Source organism: Metopolophium dirhodum, chromosome 6 (assembly GCF_019925205.1).
Source record: "Metopolophium dirhodum isolate CAU chromosome 6, ASM1992520v1, whole genome shotgun sequence".
NCBI lineage: Eukaryota > Metazoa > Arthropoda > Insecta > Hemiptera > Aphididae > Metopolophium > Metopolophium dirhodum.
This window is the reverse complement of record NC_083565.1, coordinates 9,165,094-9,184,521: the sequence shown is the minus strand read 5'-3', so window position 1 is coordinate 9,184,521 and position 19,428 is coordinate 9,165,094. Positions and strand designations below refer to the sequence as shown.

At 33.6% G+C, this 19,428-nt stretch overlaps 2 protein-coding genes across 3 annotated transcripts in view; one reads left to right on the top strand and one right to left on the bottom strand.

Moving 5' to 3' along the window:
• LOC132947372 (uncharacterized) overlaps nucleotides 1–10,512 on the top strand; it is a 30,445-nt gene extending 19,933 nt beyond the window's left edge. For both annotated transcript variants that reach the window (XM_061017641.1, XM_061017642.1), the window contains one exon: nucleotides 7,346–10,512. In XM_061017641.1, the coding sequence (XP_060873624.1) occupies nucleotides 7,346–9,925 (2,580 nt within the window). In that variant the 3' untranslated portion in view covers nucleotides 9,926–10,512. The remainder of the gene's footprint in view (nucleotides 1–7,345) is intronic.
• A 61-nt stretch (nucleotides 10,513–10,573) lies between these two features.
• LOC132947373 (85/88 kDa calcium-independent phospholipase A2) lies at nucleotides 10,574–19,354 on the bottom strand. The gene is made up of 14 exons (XM_061017643.1): nucleotides 18,981–19,354; nucleotides 18,832–18,922; nucleotides 18,643–18,767; nucleotides 18,386–18,563; nucleotides 18,096–18,326; nucleotides 16,739–16,864; nucleotides 16,469–16,632; nucleotides 16,145–16,346; nucleotides 13,367–13,598; nucleotides 12,897–13,047; nucleotides 12,553–12,738; nucleotides 11,989–12,160; nucleotides 11,660–11,829; nucleotides 10,574–11,592 (listed from the first exon to the last, which is right to left on the bottom strand). The coding sequence occupies exons 1-14, from the start codon at nucleotides 19,181–19,183 to the stop codon at nucleotides 11,454–11,456; spliced, it is 2,370 nt and encodes a 789-aa protein (XP_060873626.1). The 5' UTR covers nucleotides 19,184–19,354; the 3' UTR covers nucleotides 10,574–11,453.
• Nucleotides 19,355–19,428: the final 74 nt, after the last annotated feature.

Here is a 19,428-nt window from a genome sequence, read left to right as displayed (position 1 = left end):
AAACGTTTCTTTTTTATCTAAAAAAATGAATATGGAATAGGTATGTGATAAGCTTTGTATTGTTTTTTCGACGGTCATAGCAATAATTTACCAGTTATGGACTAATAGTCAAGTCTACGTAGTATTCGATAATGTAAAAATATTTAATATTATATTATTAATATAACAAAACACGATAATAAATAAGCCCTGGTGCATAGGTTATAGATACTTGCCTATGTAATTTTCGTTTTTTATAGGTACCTGCATAGAATTATATCAAAAATAGTATGAATAGATATAGGCACCTATATAACAATATAATAATGTACCTAGATAGTAGATAATATTACTAACTGTTCTAACTTAAAATCAAATCATATATTTAAAATTTTATAAATGTAATTTAAGTAAAATTAAGTTTCCACTTTCAGAATAATATATCTACTGGTGGGGCCAAGACCGTTTACGCCTGTTGGAAATCAATACTTGAATAATACAGATTATAAATTGTCTACTGCAGACTACGTAATACGCCGAAAAAAGTAATAACCAATATCACTCTCACAAACATTTCGAACACGATAAAAAATATGTTCTGTTTTAACTTTTAAGCTCAATTGTCTGATCTAATGCATTTTTTCGCCATGTCCCCGCCACCACCGAAATTTAATGAATTTTGTGCAGTGTAGGTAACTATTTAATGTTTTCTATAAACGTATTTCCTTGGACCCGGCACTCGGATAGGCGGATTGCAAATGGTCACCGGTCGGCCGTTGGCGGGCAGTCACGGTTATCTCTCGAACAATTATTCTAGTTTAATTCCCAAGAAATTTTTTGAAATGTTAAATTTTTACATGCTGAATTGTATGGTACTTTCAAAAAAAGACTGAGTGGCTTTATTAATTCTTTATTTGAATGTTATGGTCTTCATAATGCTGGATTTGTCCAAATATTGTGTTTTTGGGTTTAAAATACCGAAAATTAAAATTGTTGTAAATGTTGGTATTTTAATGCCCAACATTTTGGTCGAATCAGAATTTACTTTTTATGTTATTGTTAATAAAATATTTATTGTTAAAGTGTTTTCAAACATTTGCTAATTAATGTAACTCAAAAATGACATTTTGGACTTCATATTTTCATTATGTGGGTTATAATAGTTATAACTTCAAGAAGTTTTTGTGAAATCAGAACTAAATAATATTGGAACCATTCTAGTTTAGCTCCCAAGTGAATAATTTTTTTTCAAGCTTTTTTTAACCTTTAAACATTTTTTTCTCCATAATATATTAATATGGGCTTTTAACGCCTTTTAACTCCTTTTAACGCCTTCTAACTCCTTTTAACGCCCCATTTGGATTAGTTAAAACGTAAATTCAAATACTTAATTTTATAATCTATGTATCCATTTGCAGGGGCACAATTTCAATGAAAAAACTGGGGGTGCTGAAGCCCCTCTATGTTTTTTGTCATATTATCATATTATGGTTATAGATAGTCAGAAGCTGAAATCGTACAATACCCATTCAACAATTACCTAAAATATTTAGTATTGACTATAATGCTTTGAAAAGTATAATATTATTTAATTAAGAATTAATTAATAAGCACAATAACTAATATGTAAACATTTATTTTTTAAATTTAATTTAATTTTACACTTCACTCTAACATCATTATCCTTTCAGTTTTAGCAAAAATATGTATATATAAATATGTATAAATATGAAGTACACTTCATTTACATCAATTTGATTGGTCAAGTCTTTTTCAATATACATTATTGACAAATCTACTAATTTCTGTTGACCCATTCAGTGGTGTAGTGGGGCGTATACGCGGGTATACGGCGTATAACAACTTCTCCAGTTTTTGGTTGATGCGTATACTTATAATATAATTTGTGATACGCAGGTATACGGGTATACTGTATAGCTATAAATCAATAATATAAATAGTATTAACCAGTGGTGTTTTGGAGGGTATACGCGGGTATACGACGTATAGCCGTGAACCAACTTGGTGATTTAGCGTATACCTTATAAAAGTAACGCCAATACGCACGTATACGCACGTATACGCTCGTATACCTACTTCATAAACAGAAAAAAATCCATAGGGCATAGTTAATTTTTAGAAAATTTGTTATTGGTAGGTTAATAATAAAATTGATAATTGATTATTATTTATAGCTATCGATTATCATCTAGCTATATTCATTAGGTATCAAATTATAATAATATATCTACAAGCGGCCGTTGATGTTTCTATACAAGAATATACTAGATAGTGTGGCGAGTGCTATTCCGAGAGCTGACGTCCTGCAGCATTGCTCGTCTTCCGTTATTATTTATTTTACATTTTGTTTCTTGTAATATTTTTTTTTTTGTGACTTGTGAAGTGAAGTGTTAAGTGTTGAAAATATGGATTCTACACACTCAAAAGAAAAAAACACTTTATTTTCTTATTTTTCAACAAATAAAAATAAAAAAATCCGTTTAGAAAATGTTGAGGTAGGTAACTATAAAAATTAATAAGGTAATACATTTTAAATTGTCTTTATTTTATTAATTCGTTTACTTGTGCGCCATTTAGGTGGCGTCTAATGAAGTAGAAATCTCAATTATTGTCATCTATCGCATCCACATCAAAACCTACGACAAGTAGTCCTCAGCTGATACAATTGGTAAATTAAAACCGTTCGGTAGAATTTAAGTTAATAAGTTAATAAAAATCACTTCACGTTTCAATTATTTGAGACAAAGTAGTATCTACTGTACTGGGAATCGGACATTTCGGCATGGCCATTTCGGCACGGCTCTTTCGGCGCGAAGACAAATCGGCGCTGGGCATTTCGGCGCGAGGAAATTTCGGCGCGGCTAACCTAACTATACCTACCTAGTCTTAAATGTTTTCGTAATATTTTTTTTTAAAAATAAAATTATTAAAAATAACCGTAATCGTCAATAGTACAATCCAGTCAAATATAGCTGTTATTGTGTAACGTAAAAACCGATTAAATAGGTAAGATAAAGGTAGGTACCAGCAGTTAAGATAAAGCGACGAATCGACCGTAGACGTGTAGAGTATTAACTGTAGTTTGTAAGTCAGTCATAGTCGAATAGTCGGTGGAATAATGATATAGGTAATATTATTTATTTTGTATTTTTTAAATTGTATCTAACATTATATTATCAACATTATATTTATTTGTATTTTTTAAAATTGTAATATTGGAATAATATATTTATTTGTATTTTTTAAAATTGTAATATTGGAATAATATATTTATTTGTATTTTTTAAAATTGAAATATTGGAATAATGATATAGGTAATATTATTTATTTTGTATTTTTTAAATTGTATATTAATACCTGCGGCGCTGAAATTTCCTCGCGCCGAAATAGCCGTGCCGAAACGGCTGTGCTGAAATGTCCTAGATCCTACTGTACTACTATAGTAGTATAATATACAAGTTACATCAAAATTATTATTTTTTTTTATTGTTAATTTAATTAATTAATATTAATTAACTTTAACTAACATAAACAAAACACATATTTTTTTACTTGAATGTACATGGCTGTAGGTACTTTACTTTACATGACTGTTCCTTTTTTATTTAATTTATTCAAAAAAATTTTTATTTACTCAATTTAAAAATTAGAATTCAAAATCTACTTAGTTTTTTTTTTACTCAATTTGCCAATATTTTTGGCTTTTTCTTAAAACATTTCCGTGTTCAACCGCAGAATGTGAAAGAGGATTCAGTGTTATGAATAACATTTGTACGGATCTTCGTTCACGGTTAACCATAAATAATATTTCTAATTTAATGTTCATAAACATAAATGGACCTCCTCTAAGTGATTGGAATCCTGAAGATTATGTGAAAAGTTGGCTATTCAATCATAGGTGTGCAGAAGACACTAGGACCAAAATAGCAAAAAATAACACAGACAAAGGTGAGGGCAAAGTTGTCAAAAAGAGTCTATGGCAAATTTTGTAAATTAATTAGTGTTCAAGTTTTGATTTAATGTTAAGTACCTACTATATAAGCATCATATTTTATTTGTTAATTGTTACCCATTTAAAAAAAGAAAGTTATTTTTATTATTTTTTATTAAAATACTATTAAATTTTGTTAAACTTTTTCCACTCACTAATACAATTTTTTTTATATATAAGCCTAATACACTTTCAAATAAAACTAGTTTGAAAAAAAAAATGATATTTTTTATTCCTTATTATTATGTATAGGTTCTGTTAAAGTTTTATATTTTATATTTTTTGCAGTTACCTATTTGACTATTACATGATTATGCTTTTATTTTACAATTATATTAATATTTTTTGCCTTTAAAATCGGGCAATTATTGAATTTTCCATAGAAACTTTAAATACTTAGATAAATCAAGAAACAATATGGACATATGGTATAAAATTAATATACATTTTTTTTTGATATAAAAGCTTATACTCGTGAACATGAGATCTAAAAAAAACTTGAATATTCGCGAGCGAAGCGAGCGTCGTTTTAAGTGATAAAATCTGATATGTTTTGATCCCATACACATAAATACACGATAGTCATTGTCAAAAATTCTTCCGCGTATACCCTCCAGTTTTTTTACCAAAACACCACTGGTATTAACGAATAATCAATAATACCAAACATATTTCCTTATTATCATGTTCATTAGGAACTGTTATTATTTTTACATTTTACACATCTATTTTTAACTTCATTGCATGGATTTCTATTTATTATATATATATATATTATACGTCTAAAATTATAAGCTTATCGATAACGATAGCCGACGCTGAGATTCACGGTCACATGCATTACTGAAAATAATTTTGTCAAAAAATATTATTTTATGTACATACACTGTGTCACACAATAATTACATAAATATAACAATTGATCTAAAAAAAATGATGTTTTCATTGATTTTTAATCATTCAAAGTTGTGATACCTAATTTATATACTACCGAGTATACATTTAAGACTATAAATATTAATAAATATTTAGGTTTTTTGACTTAAAAAGAAGTGGGGATAGGGGGGTTAAGAAATTAACATAGGTAATCATAAACAATTTAAATGTATAATCATATATTTTAGGAGTATGATTGTAAACTATAGAGACTCAATTGCGGTAAGGTAGTAGTAAAGTGTATGTAATTATAAATATATCATAAGTAACAGCGTAGTATATATAGTGGTTGGGGGGGGGGGAGGGGAGAAGCCCCCACGCTTACATATCAAGCACATTAAAACGTATACTCAGTAAAAAAATTACGACTACATCACTGGACCCATTGATACCTTAAACCAAGTTTTAATTTTTCTTAAGGCTGAAAAGGATCTTTCAAAAGTAGCTGAACTGATTGGAAGTGTGAACATGAAAACAATGTTAAGAGTGTAAAATAATTTTGCTAATACCACTGAGACAGATGACAGTGCAAACTTGAATTGTAGTTTAGAGATTTTATAGGTTTTTACTTACTGGCAGTGGCAGATATTTCTCCATTAGCTTCACAATTGGTCGTTTTTCTTGTTATATTTATACTTTTCAAATATTGAAAACGTTTTGTTATGAGTAAAAGTTTATGACTAACTTACTAATAAAATAAAATAATCCAAATGGTTCTTTCAAATAAACTTACGAATTCACACGATCACTGTTGTCCATTCGAGCGGTTAATTGTTAATGAATGCAGCTGGGTGGCAGTGTGCACTTATGTAGACGATAAATACCTGCAAGCAAATGGCAATTCGAAAACGTTGGTCACTAGTATAAATAGAATTATTTACTACCATAACCAATGATAAAATTATAACAGTGGCAATAGTGGATTGGGGTTTGTCCATAGAAACAATATTCCGAGTATTCTGAGTAATATATTTTGTCACACTGCAAAATGTGTCCAGCGATGAGTTTTCGCCGAATTCGACGTTCTACGTACGGGTGTTATCGACACCGCTACGGTATTTACAAATAATCCAAATTTAAAATTTCCACTATGATTTTATGTTTATATTACACGTCTTACGTATTACCCGTCTACACTCCACATACACAAACGTTTCATCAGAATATCACACTTGATTAGTTTTTTAAATAATAATATTATTTATAAATATAAATAAAAAATAACATAATAAAAACTGTTTTTCTTTACACATAATGACTATTAAGATGTAAATTAACATGAAAAAATTTGGGAGTGCTAAGCACACCCAAGCCCCCCTCCCCCCAAATTGCGACTATGTCTATTTGGGAAAAATAATACACATCTCTATATTTGTTTATTTAAAGTAATATAAATTAAATATTTGTTAAACTATTTACTATCGTCGTAAACATGAAATAAAAATGCATGGTGGTAATCGTAATCAAAGTAAAATACTTTAGTCTTGCTAAAATAGTAAATAGTTGACCCTTTTATAGTGAAATTGAATTTCCAACAAAAACTGAAGTCGGTAGGTTTTTACGTAATAAATAATAATACTTATTTTTATAACTTATAAGCAATAGTTATTGTTCTATGATACTGATTTAAAATCAAAATTGATATAATATTATGGAATTGTATAGAAAAAAACATGATATTTTAAGCGTGGCATGAAAACGCTTTTAGGATATTTTAATTTCATTGACACCTCATAAATATTACGTAACGCCGGCCCTGACTCGAAGTTTGGTCTTTCGAAAAGTTTAAAAGATTCGTGAACCCATCCCCAATTTATATAACATAGACAAAGCATTGACAAAATTCGGTATGTAATACATAATATAGTAGTATAGTATCTATAAATATAAAATAACCTATACAATTGGTCCACTAATTCACTAAATTGAACTTTAAATACTTATAAGTTACAACTGATAATAATTATAGGTAGGTATACCTATACTTGTCCGAAATACTCGGATAATATTCAGTTTAGGAATACGAAATTAAAAATGTATGTTGTCATTAAAAAAGTAAAACACTCAAAATGTTTAAAATAATATAATATTTTTCTGAAAATGTTGTTTTGTTACGACTCAAAAATATTGTGTAAGTGAAATATTTTCAAAACCAACATAGTAATTTCTAAAAAAAATGGGTGTCATACGTTGAATAGATCACCCTTTAGGTATATTTTATATAATAAACTATATTATTGTCTTTTCCGTTATATCTACTACCAGTGGCAACCACCGATTCGATACTAATCAATACTAATTAATAACATTGTGATCATATTCATCGTATTATGTTTATCCCGCCGTTTTGTTTGAAAAAAAATATGTAAGCATAGTATTGTTTGTATTAAAACCACGGTCGTTTCTGTGTGATTTCAGCTGATTTTCGAAGAATTCCGGCTGGGCACGCTGTACCTGGGCGAGTGCATCAGCGGCGAAATGCAAATACTCGAACTCGGCCGGCCTTACGTGGGCGGGTCGTGGTGCGGTTACGGGCCGACGGACGGCACAGCGCCAGCCGTGTACTACAGCGAGGCGGGCACGGTGACGCTCACGCTGCGGATACCTGTCAGCGGGCTGTACACGACGCTTCCGTTCGCGTTCGGGCTGCGGTTCAAGTTCCTGGACAACCGGCAGGCGTCGGTGAGGCTGGGCACGGCGGCTGAGCCCAAAGAGCGCGGCGAGCTGGTGCCCGGCACGCACTGCAGCCGAAACTTCTACGAGTGCTACCGGAAGAGATGCTCGCTGCAGTCGCCCAACTACCCGGGCATGTACCCGCGGAACGTGACGTGCCGGTACACGGTCCGGCAGAAGGTGGTGCCCAAGTGCAAGCACGCCATGGTGTCAGTGACCCAGGGCCGGGGCAGCGCGGTACAACAGTCGCACAGGTCCGGCGGTGGCAATAGGGGGCAGCAAGGGGCGGCCATGGGCACCGGCAACGGGACGGCCATCATACGCGTCAACGACATGTGCAGTGAGAACGAGGACCGGCTGGTGTTTCACGACGGGCCGTCCGAAGATGACCCTGTGCTGTTGCGGTATTGCGGCGGCCCGGCGCTGCCCCGAGTGGTGGCCAGTGGGCCCGCCATGCTGGTCGTGTTCAAGTCGTGGGTGCACAACTCGCCGGCCACTTTCTCGTGGCCACCGCCAGTGTCCCGTCTCCGGAGCTTCGAGCTGGACGTTCGCATAGCGTTCGTCGACTCGGACTCGCTGGATTACGTCAAGGGGCCAGCGTGCGAGTTCACCGTCAACGCATCGGCCACGCCCAAGTCACGGCGCGGCGTGCTGGTCAGCCCCCGACACGCGGTACCGCCGAACAGCACGTGCACGTACAGGTTCCAGGGGCTGCCCGACGATAGGGTGTGGATGTACTTTGAGAGCTACGGCCATCGGAGCACCGGCCATTTCCTCACGTTCAAGCCGTGTCCGACCCGGCTCCGGATATGGGACGGCGCCGGCACGCTGTTGGGAGACCACTGCGACACGCCCAGGCTCTGTGAACACATTGCCACCACTGACGCGTCATCTTCCGCGCCGCTGAACGTCACACGACCCAAGCGGCCGTGCACGCTGGACGAGAGCTACCTGTCAAAGTCACCCAGCGTCATACTGCAGGTGCACTCGGTACTGGGCACAGTGCTGGAACCGTTTGGGTTCCGGCTGCACTACGAGTTCGTGGACAGCGGTGCGTACGACCGCGAGACCGATGGTGACGCGTGCGTCATGGACTACAGGGTGCGCGAGTCGATGGACCTGGCGGAACCACGAAACGTATTCTTGTATGGCAGGGGTGGTGCCAAGAGCCTGGACTGCGTGTACCGACTACAAGCGGAACCTGGTTACCGGTTGCAAATCGTGGTGCGTAACGCCTCGTTCGGGTCGCGTGAACACGCACCACAGCCCATTGCCAGGACGGTGACCGGAAAGTACGCTTGCCCACCCGACGATGGCGGACCCAGGCTGGCGGTGCGCGAAGTGTTCTGGCGGACGGTTCGCGTGGAGCGTGGTTGCTTCTGCCAAAACTTCACGGAAGCCGCGTTGGGCACGTCACAGGTGACGTTCGACACGTCATCGGATCGCGTGGAAATCCATTTCCATGTACCCGGGCTGGGCGTCACCGACGATTTCGTAAACACGTACTTCAGCGCTCACGTTCGCGTGCTCCGGTGGCCGGCGTGCCCGCGCAAGCAGTGGGTCCGTGGTTCCGGCGGCGAGATCGAGCTCGCGTATCCGCCGGAAGCGCGAGAAGACCTGCACTGCCGCGATGTGCCGTGGCTACTGGAGGCCCGGCCAGGCCATAGCATGTTCGTGCAGACGTGGGGCCGCTTCTTGCCAGTCAACGCGTCCGCGGCGGCCCCGTGCCGGACTAGGAACCGGATACTGCTGTACGCGGTCCGACCGGACGTCCGGTTGGTCGGCAACGTGTGCCCGGCGGAGGCGCGTGACGGCCGCCGAGACACGCTGTATATGTTTTCGGACGAGTGGACCGTCTTCGTGCCCGACGACCAACAGAATCCCAGCTTCATGGTGGAGTTCGTGGCCCAGGACGCCGGTTCCATGGCGTTCAAGTGGCTGGAGGTGTCCAAGCCGTCCAAACGCGTGCAGACGACATCGCCGTCCATGCGCAACCAGTCCGGCGGCGGCCTGCACCGCGGTTCGGGTTGCGCGTACGGCTGTCCCGAGCTGGAGGCGTGCATCAGCCCCACGCTATGGTGCGACGGCCACCGCAACTGCCCATCCGGCGTGGACGAGGCCGACCTAGAGTGCCAGACGAAGTGGCCGTCGTTCAAGGTGCTCAAGTCTTACGGGCTGCCGGTGGTGGGCCTGGGCCTGGCCGGCGTCGTCTTCGCTGTGCTAGCGTGCGTCTACTGCCGGAGGGAACCGGAATACAAACACTACGACGAACCCGAACCGGCCACCGAGAACACCACCAGGTCGTGTTCGACGATCGCCTCCTGACAACAGTCCTCGGTCGACACCGTTGACGTCGTCGACCGAGAAACATGCGTTTGAAAACAACCACTCTTGCTCAAGCTGTACACCGTGGTTTTGTTTGATTTCTATTATTATAATTATTATTATTATTACTATCATTTCAAACGTGTGCGTGTATTCGGATACACGACGTTCTGTCCACAAACGTAGGTGCCTTATAATATTATGTTATTGTTATAATACCATATAATTTATGTTCTGTCGATTATGTTCAGCGTGTTGCAGATGAGAATTTAGATAGAATTCATTGGTGGAAATCGGGGGAGGGTGGATTATATTTCAAGCCCATGCACTAAAAATGAATAAAGAATAATTTTAATTTTATCTATTTTTATAAATAGTAAATAGGTACTGCAGTCAAAACGTAGAAAAGTACTATGATTATGTACAAAGGTATACTGTATAGAATATCTTCTTAGCAATATTGATAAATATTTCAACAGAAAAAAATCATTGTTTTCCTCGGAGCGCGATGTGAACGGCAACCAACTGTCATTATTTAAAAGATAAATTATGCTCCGATTTCCGCTTATGAGATACGTGTCAAATGTCAACTATAGTTTATTACAAGAAAAACACACTCATCTACATATTATGTGACGATAATGATGTATCTAAAAGAGATACAATTAAAAGAAAAAAAAGAGTATGTACCGTAAATTCAGAAGGGTGTTAAAAGTGGTATAAATACAATGTTCACAGCAAGTGGACTTTATCCAGATAGGTACCTACCTATAGTTCTAATTCATAAAACCATTATTAAAGTTGATCGGTATTTGGTATAGAACATAGACGGGAATATTATACAAAACAGTGTGTTAACTGTTAATAAGACCTTAAGAAATAGATTTTAAAAAAAAAATTAATACAAATATTTTTAAATAATTTATAACTATTTGTCTTTTCGAATATAGACCAGCGTATATATTATAATAAGACAATTACAGTGTCCAATAGTAATTTCAACACACTGTTTATTAAATAAATGAAGAATTATTAAATTTGCGCCAAAATAATGTGATACTGCCTTGACATTTTTGTTATTTATAATATTTTATTTACTATTATCACTATTACAAATAGAATTGTATTGAATTTTTGTCAAGCAGATAAAAAATTTAAAAGAGGGTTTTAACATTTAAAAATAAGCAATCCCAACCTTATACAAATATTATAAACAGTATAATATACATACATGCACACATAATATTATATTATATTATTGTCATTTAACAATGTATACTAGTGTTACCATAGTATTTAAGAAAAAGCACAAGTGTAATGATGTATTCCTTTAGTTTATAATAAATAATAATAATATGCACTGTTATAATAAATTTAAATATTTAGAAATAGATAGATATATTATATTTCTATGAATATTAAAGCAATATATTAAATTATATAAACTACAAAGTGTAATATTAAAAAATAAAAAAGATAAAACAATTATAAACGATACAATGTCTTAAATATAATAAGTACATCAAAATTATTTCAATAATTGTGCCAGTTTACAAACTTTACTATTGTTTTTCACCATATCAACTTTAGTTTCCCAAAGAATCTTGACTAGTTTCACATCATCTTTTTCGTCCATAGCTATATCTTCTGATAGTTGTGGGCAAAACCTAAATATCAAAAATCAATGTTCAAATGTTCAGGAATATTAATGTGTGCAAACAAAAAAATTATCACCTGAAGAACTCAGTTTTTGTTTTGTAACACAATGACCTTGCTCTGTCTACAACACGACCGTCAGACTGGGTCGCCTGGTCAATGAGCAACAGACCTAACGCTGAAAATCCAAACACCAAACGCAAACTATCACTCACACTACTCGGTTTGAAAATGTCTAAATTCTTCACCTAAATCAAACATCAAATACTGTGATTAGAATATTATTGTTTGTATTCAAATTATATTATTACAATGAAAATAAACAAAACAATATAACATACTAATATTATTAAAAATTTCATAATAATAAAATGACAATATCAATTAAAACCACAAACATTATTTACCTCAGTCACGGGTATGCATCCAGTTCCAACAGAAACTACAAGGCTTGGATCATGCATTTCATTAGCCCTGTTTGTTTTGTATAAAGCTAAATTATATTCCTCAATTTCGGTTAATGTATCCAAAGTTGGGTTGTTTGAAATCAATCCTCCATCCAAAAAACGACCAAACATTCTAAAATATTTCAAATTGTCAGTTAGTATAACAGTTTCATATAAAAATTATATGAGAATAATAAAAAAATATTACTGCTCTATGAATTACAATATTGTATAAATTATTGAACACATACTATGCATTTGCCATTAGCCATTGGCATAGTGTATAATATGATAACATTAAAAAATAACAGCTTCAGTTAGTTTAAAATGTATAGGTAGTTATAAATTATATTTTTTAAAACGATAAATAATATAGAATTGTATATTCAAAAAGTTAAAATTTATGTATGAATCAATAAATATAATTTAGTCAAATTCAAATAATTCAAAATAGTGATAAATGTTATTGAACTTATTTAATTTTTTCTCTTGAACCACAATAGAACTTTATAAACAAATAATTACCTAAAATATGAAGGTGCTGCACCACTTGCTCTCGCTGCTTTCCATGCTAACTGTTCATGAGGTGGTGGTGGAGGTGGGTAATCACAAGGATGATCTACATTAATCATGTCACTTGGTGATGTATAATTACGAAAAATGTGTAAGTCCACAGGTTTTCTGTCTGCTAACAAACCTGTGACTAAGATCCTGAAAGATAGTCCAAAGAAAATAATAATATTCATAAATACAATTAAATCATTAAACATCTCTTTTTTCATCTAAAAATAAATTGGCAACAGTGGCCATTAGCAAAAACATTCAACAACTACAAAATAAGTAAAAAAAAATCAAAAAAAATCACTTACTTAGGATGCTTTATATCACTCATATACGTATTTGCGCCCAATGTTTCTTGTAGCATATTTTCCAATACCTCACTTTGGTAAGGTTTACTACCTTGAAACACGAGTTGTTTAAGTCTAAAATATAAACACAAACACTCGTGCAATGATTTACCTAAAATGTAATTTATAAATAAGGGCATTAGTACTATTATAATGTACAAAAGTTAACGTGTAGATCACATGTTTCTTTATAGCTAACATAGTAAACTACAAATGGTCTATCTAGTACACCACAAATAAAAATATATATCTATTATTTTTTTGTTTAATAACAAGTCCAACAATTTGAATCAAAAAAAGCAAAACATTTTTTAAAAATTATAAAAAAAAGACCAGATTATTTACAACTTATATGCACATCATATTTTAACTTCACACAATTAACAAAACAAAATGGTTTATAAACTATAATTATATTAAAATGTAATTACCACATGCAAGTCCCAAAGCTAAAATTCCACCAGTACTTGTGCCAGATAACCAATCAAAACAATGAATAATAGGAACTTTAGTGGCATTTTCTATATGAAGTAAGACAGATATCAACACCAATCCTCTAATCCCGCCACCATCGAGGCATAAAACTCTGCCACCTCTATGATTCTTGTTAACATCTATTCTCTCATCCATGAGCTCTTCCATTGCTGTCACAATACATCTAACCTGTAAAATAAGAACTAATTTAGTATTTAAAAAAGCTATATTATGTGTTTTCAGTGTCGGCCTGGCCATGGCTGCTAGGCCGCAAATGCGGCCGGGGCCCCTCTGTTTTTTTTTAGGGTCTCATACATTTTTTTATTTGCTTGGCATGTGCCGTGTGCCTCGTCTATATAGGGAGTAAGGACCCCGTAAAGTATTTAGGTATCGATATTTTTAACCGTACACATTTTTTCTTTACAGGTCACAGATGCTTGCCTATTATAGTGAGAGCAGGGCACTATAATAGTACAATTAGTGTCAAGTAATAAGTATAAGAAGTTTTTTTGGATTAATTGCGCTACTGCAAGTTAAGTTAGGTTTTATACTTCTCCTTAAAAACAATGGGCCCCGCTCATCCGAGTATACGACCCTGCAGTGGATCCGCTGTTGAATTCAGTGATCATGAAAATGTTGCATGCAAAAATATGTATTATTTATAATACTATACGTTTACTTATACCTATATATATAATATAAAACAATGATGAAGATTGGACATTTACGATTTACCTATGAAAGTTTATTAGAATTTTGATTTAGATACATCTACATTTACAAAAACATCATCTGCTAAATAATTTGCAGTAAAAAAGGAAATTCTCATTTGAAAAATAGAAGTTTGTATAGCCACAGGACACTCTTTAATAGTAGGAATTTGAATATATCGTCTTTAGGTATACTTAAAAATTCTAAAAATCAGAATTTGAATAAATGTATTTTTAAAGGAAAAAATTTGGCGAGCATATTTTCACAAAAATGTCAAATAAATTTTGTATTTAATTATGGGGCCACTTCAAAAACTGATCCATGTGCCTTTGGTGTGCCAGGCCAACACAGTGTGTATTTAAATGTTTTTATTAAGTTAGGTTATTTTTGTATACAATGCTAACATATTTAATTTTGTTCCAACCTAAAACTAAATTATAGACTATAGTGTTTATACTTTGCACAGTATTTCCATATAAGTGTATAGAATGATATACATTTTTAACTTTAAACAATTCACGGTAAATTTTTTTTGACATGAAAACAAAATAGACTGAAATAGTGAAAGATAATTAAATTAAAAACAAAATAAACTAACTTAACTTAAATTATTTCTTAAAATGAAAAATGAATTCGTTAATTTCACGTTATAAAAAAGGAATTTAGGAAGTTAACAGTTAAGTTAATGAAAAGCTAAAATTAACCAGTTAAGTTAAAAGTTGGTCTGTATGATATTGGAGTATCAAGTGGTTTATCACTTAAAAAATTTCTCCCCTCTTCATTATTTCTATTAATTAAATCTTATTTAACTGACAGACACTTTCAAGTCCAATATAACTCGTCGACATCGGGAATCACACCAATAAAAGCTGGTGTACCACAAGGTGGCATACTCTCCCCCTTTCTCTTTAACATTTACGTAACCGATCAACCCACCATGCAACAAACTATCGTAGCTGATTATGCCGACGACAAAATAATTTTATCCATCAACGCGGATCTGTAATTGCATCATAAAACTTACAAATGCATCTCAATCACTTGTCTGAATGGTATGCAAAGAGGCGTGTCCAAATAAACCAAAATAAATCAGTTTGTTCCTCAAACAAGGAATATGCTCAAACATAATCCTTAACAATGTACCAATTCCCACATCCAACACGGTCAGATACTTAGGGCTAACCCTAGACAAAAGACTGACGTGGAAAAACCACTTTCAATCCAAAAGGCTAACCTTAAATAATCGCATGCATATCTCAGACCACTGTTAATTAGAAATAAGTGGTCCTCCCTTAACACCGAACTATTAATCTACAAATCTCTACTCAAGCCAATATGGACCTATGGACTTCAATTATGGGGCGCGGCTAAAAAATCGAACACTAATAGAATTCAAACATTCCAAAATATAGCGCTCCGACGGTTGTCTAATGCTCCACCCTATGTCTCTAACCTAGCACTTCATAACGATCTCCATATGAGAACAATAGAAGCAGAAGCACACATTTTCTACACACGTTTCTATAAACGACTTCAAACCCATCCAAACCCTCTCATAAAAAATCTGTCCATCCTCACACTCCCACGGAATCCTAACCGCAGATTAAAAAGAAAGTGGTGCCGTGACCTTTTACAAAACTTTAATGTCTAACGTCTCTGAGAAAATAAAAAAAAAAATAATAAATAATTAAAAAAAAAAATAATTATCATTAGCCAAGAGATACTAATGGGTGGCTGCTTATTCAAAAAAATTCATGTTTTTATTTTTCTCTTATCATATAAACTTATTGTGCTAAAAATAGTATAGATTGTTTATGTAAAATAAAAATATAAAAAAAAAAAGTTAAAATGTTAAAATGTTAATGCCCAGCCTTGGTACAAAGACTTAAAATAGTCTACAGACTGAAATGGGTACACTGGTACATGTATTTTAATTACACACACTTTAACATTGTTTCCATAGAAAGCACATATATTTGTGTTTTTAAATACATATGAAATAAAGACCCCTAGTTTATACGTACTGGCATTGATACAGGTCTTTGAGGAGGTAAACCATTGAATTCTTTATTCCAAGCACATCCATTTGTACATATAGTTTCCAATAAAATATTTTGACACCGTTTTGCACCAACTGCATGCAAGATATAAACAATTTTATCAGAAATTTTATCTGGACCATTGTTGGTAGCAGCAATATGTCGTGATGATAATCCTTTATTATTACTAAAAAAAAAATTAAAAACAATTGTATATATTTTTTTAAACATAAATGAAGTATTCTTTACATTTCAAAGATGCATAAAAATGTGTTTAATCTATAAATATTAAATTTAAAAAGTACACACATATAATCGACATCAGCTTCAAATGCTATAAGAGCATGAATTACTGGAACCAAATTGCTTTTGACTGCCAAATGAAGTGGTGTATTACCTTCTTGGTCAGGTATATTTACATTAGCTCCATTGCATAGAAGTCCCATAACACAATCAAATCTATTTCTCAAAACCTTAAACAAAAATAGTTTAACATAATCTATATGACTATTTAAATTATAAATACAATCAATACTATAAAATAATACAATATACCTAAAAATTATATAATAATATTACCATTATGTGAAGAGCAGTGCGGTTGTCAAAATTCAATGCATTCATATCACAATTATTGGAAATTAAACTGTCAATTACTTCACGAGAACTTGACCAATGTAAAGGAGTACCACCAAATTTCATATCCTAAAAAAACCAATCAATACAGTTAAAACCATATTTATATTTACTAGTAAAATAAAATAAAATTTAAATTTAAAAAAAAAAAAAAAAATTAAGATAGTTATTAAGAGGACGTCACACCTGCATGTGTTGTCTCCGCCTTCACGTGCAAAACATAACAAATTTATGCTGAGCAGAGCACATTTAGCTCTGCTAGTTTAAAAATTAGAGTGAATCGACCTATAAAGAAACTTAATTGTAGGAAACTTATCTGTGTTCGTATGTTGGTTTTTTAAGATTTCTCGGTTTTTAAGTCAGTTATGAGCATTTTTAATTTATGCTATATTATATAATATATAACTTGATAAAAAATTTAATATTGTAAGAAACTAACATACGAACACATATAATGTTCTTACCATAAAGTTTCTTAATAGGTAAATTGTCAATTCACTCTAATTTTTAAACTAACGGATCTAAACGTGATCTACTGTGTGTAAATTTGGTATGTTACGCACTTGTAAGACGAAGACAACACATGCGGGTGTGGCGTTCTCTTAATTAGGATATAAAAATTAATGTGTGTATTTAGATAGTACCTACCTAGTTTTTATAAATAAAATGATAATTGAACATATAGAATTTTACAATTATGGCTAATACAATTAAAGTTAAAGATTTCAGCTCATTGTTTGTTTTCTCTCTCTGGCCCACGCACAACATAGAAAAAACGCATTTACGCGGAATCATTTTTTTTTTATGTTTTTGAGCAATTTTAGAGTAAAATCACCCATCAAAAAACGATAATCAATTTGTCTAAATATCGTAATAAAACAATTTAAACATAATTTAAATTTAAATTTTTTTATTTTGAAATACGAATACAAGTTAAATAATAATAAAATATAAAACTGATATTATTTCATTCCCTCAAAAATATTATTCTCTAACATTTTTGTAATAGGTGATTTTTTTTTTAGGATTACTTAAATATCATAAAAAAACAATTTTAGGTGAAAGTGGTTTATATATAATAAATCTATTTTATATATATGGGTCTGAGAGAAAACAAATATAGCGCTAACATTCTCTTAATAAAACAATAAAAATGTAACGTTCAGTACCTAAGCCTAATCCTAATCTGTAACATTACCAATTAAAACCGAAATAGAACTTATATGTAAGTCTAACAAGTTGATTCTGTTAACCTTTATTCAATGTTTTAATGTACTTACAGATAATAATTTGTCCTTACTTCAACAAATAATTTTTTATGATTATCCTGAAGATATTCTTTAACAATTCCAGGTAATTTGTTTTCGGATACATTAGTTACAGGGATTCCAGCCGGTATATTAACATCGGCCCCACAAACTAACAATTCTTTAACGCATTCTGGTTTGTCCGCTTGACATGCTAAGTGAAGGGGAGTAAATCCATTTATGTTACGATGGTTTAAGCATTTGGTGCTCACTTTAGATAAAACCTATAATATTTTTAAGTGATTTACTATTCATTTATGTAAAAATACACTCATGACTTAACCAAAATTATATCACTACTAGATTTAGCAGCATAGTGAAAAACTGAATTGGCTTCATTATCCAAGTGCTCCAGTGAAACGTCTAAAGCAATTAATGCTTTAACAACAACTAACGAATTGTCATAAATGGCTAATTGTAATGATGATATACCACTTTCAATATCTGGTGTATTTAAGTACCTGATAACATTTTAAATAAGACAGTTACAATGTATTCATGTTAAGATGATAGTTCAACAGTTGTAGGTAAAAAACTTACATCACAACATTTGGGTTGGATAAAATGTCCATCATTGCCAATCTTACGACCAGATGAGCAACATTCCATGTTGGGTGTTCAACAAGAGTATCACATAAATTTTGTATCACGGACAAACAATAACACTACACAAACAATATCATTTTGGTGGATAATTTAATAGTTATTCCATTGATATAATATACTTACATCCTTGGATATACTGAGAATTTCTGGTAATTTGTCTTTAAGTATACAAAATCTTATTTCTGAATCTTCTATACTCGATCCTCTGTATAAACTATTGAACCATATGGTTATAAATATGTTAAATTCTACTAATTTAAATAAAGCCAGACCTGTAAGAAGTAGTTAAGCTCTCAGCGCGCGACAAATGCAAGACAATTTCACTGACATTATTACTATCTACTCCATACAAAATAATCGGGTCATGACGACAGTGGACATTACGATTAGAATATTTTTCCGATTTTACTTCAATAACTTTATTGGGATTTTTATCCGGAGTAAAAAATACTTTTAACGTATTTAACCAAGACATTATGGTTAATATATGTTTGGTGAACACCTACAACACTAGTTGTTCAGAAAACAATTACAGCACGTTCATATTAGTCACACTAGAATTTCCACAGAAAAAAGGTAGAACAAAGGATTACTAGAGTATTAAACTTTATTGAGAATTTCAAATGAACTTTGCATATTTTGGCATTTTGATACGCTATCTCATTTTATTTTATTATCACACGTATCAACTTGATTAAAAATCAATAACGTGTGATAACA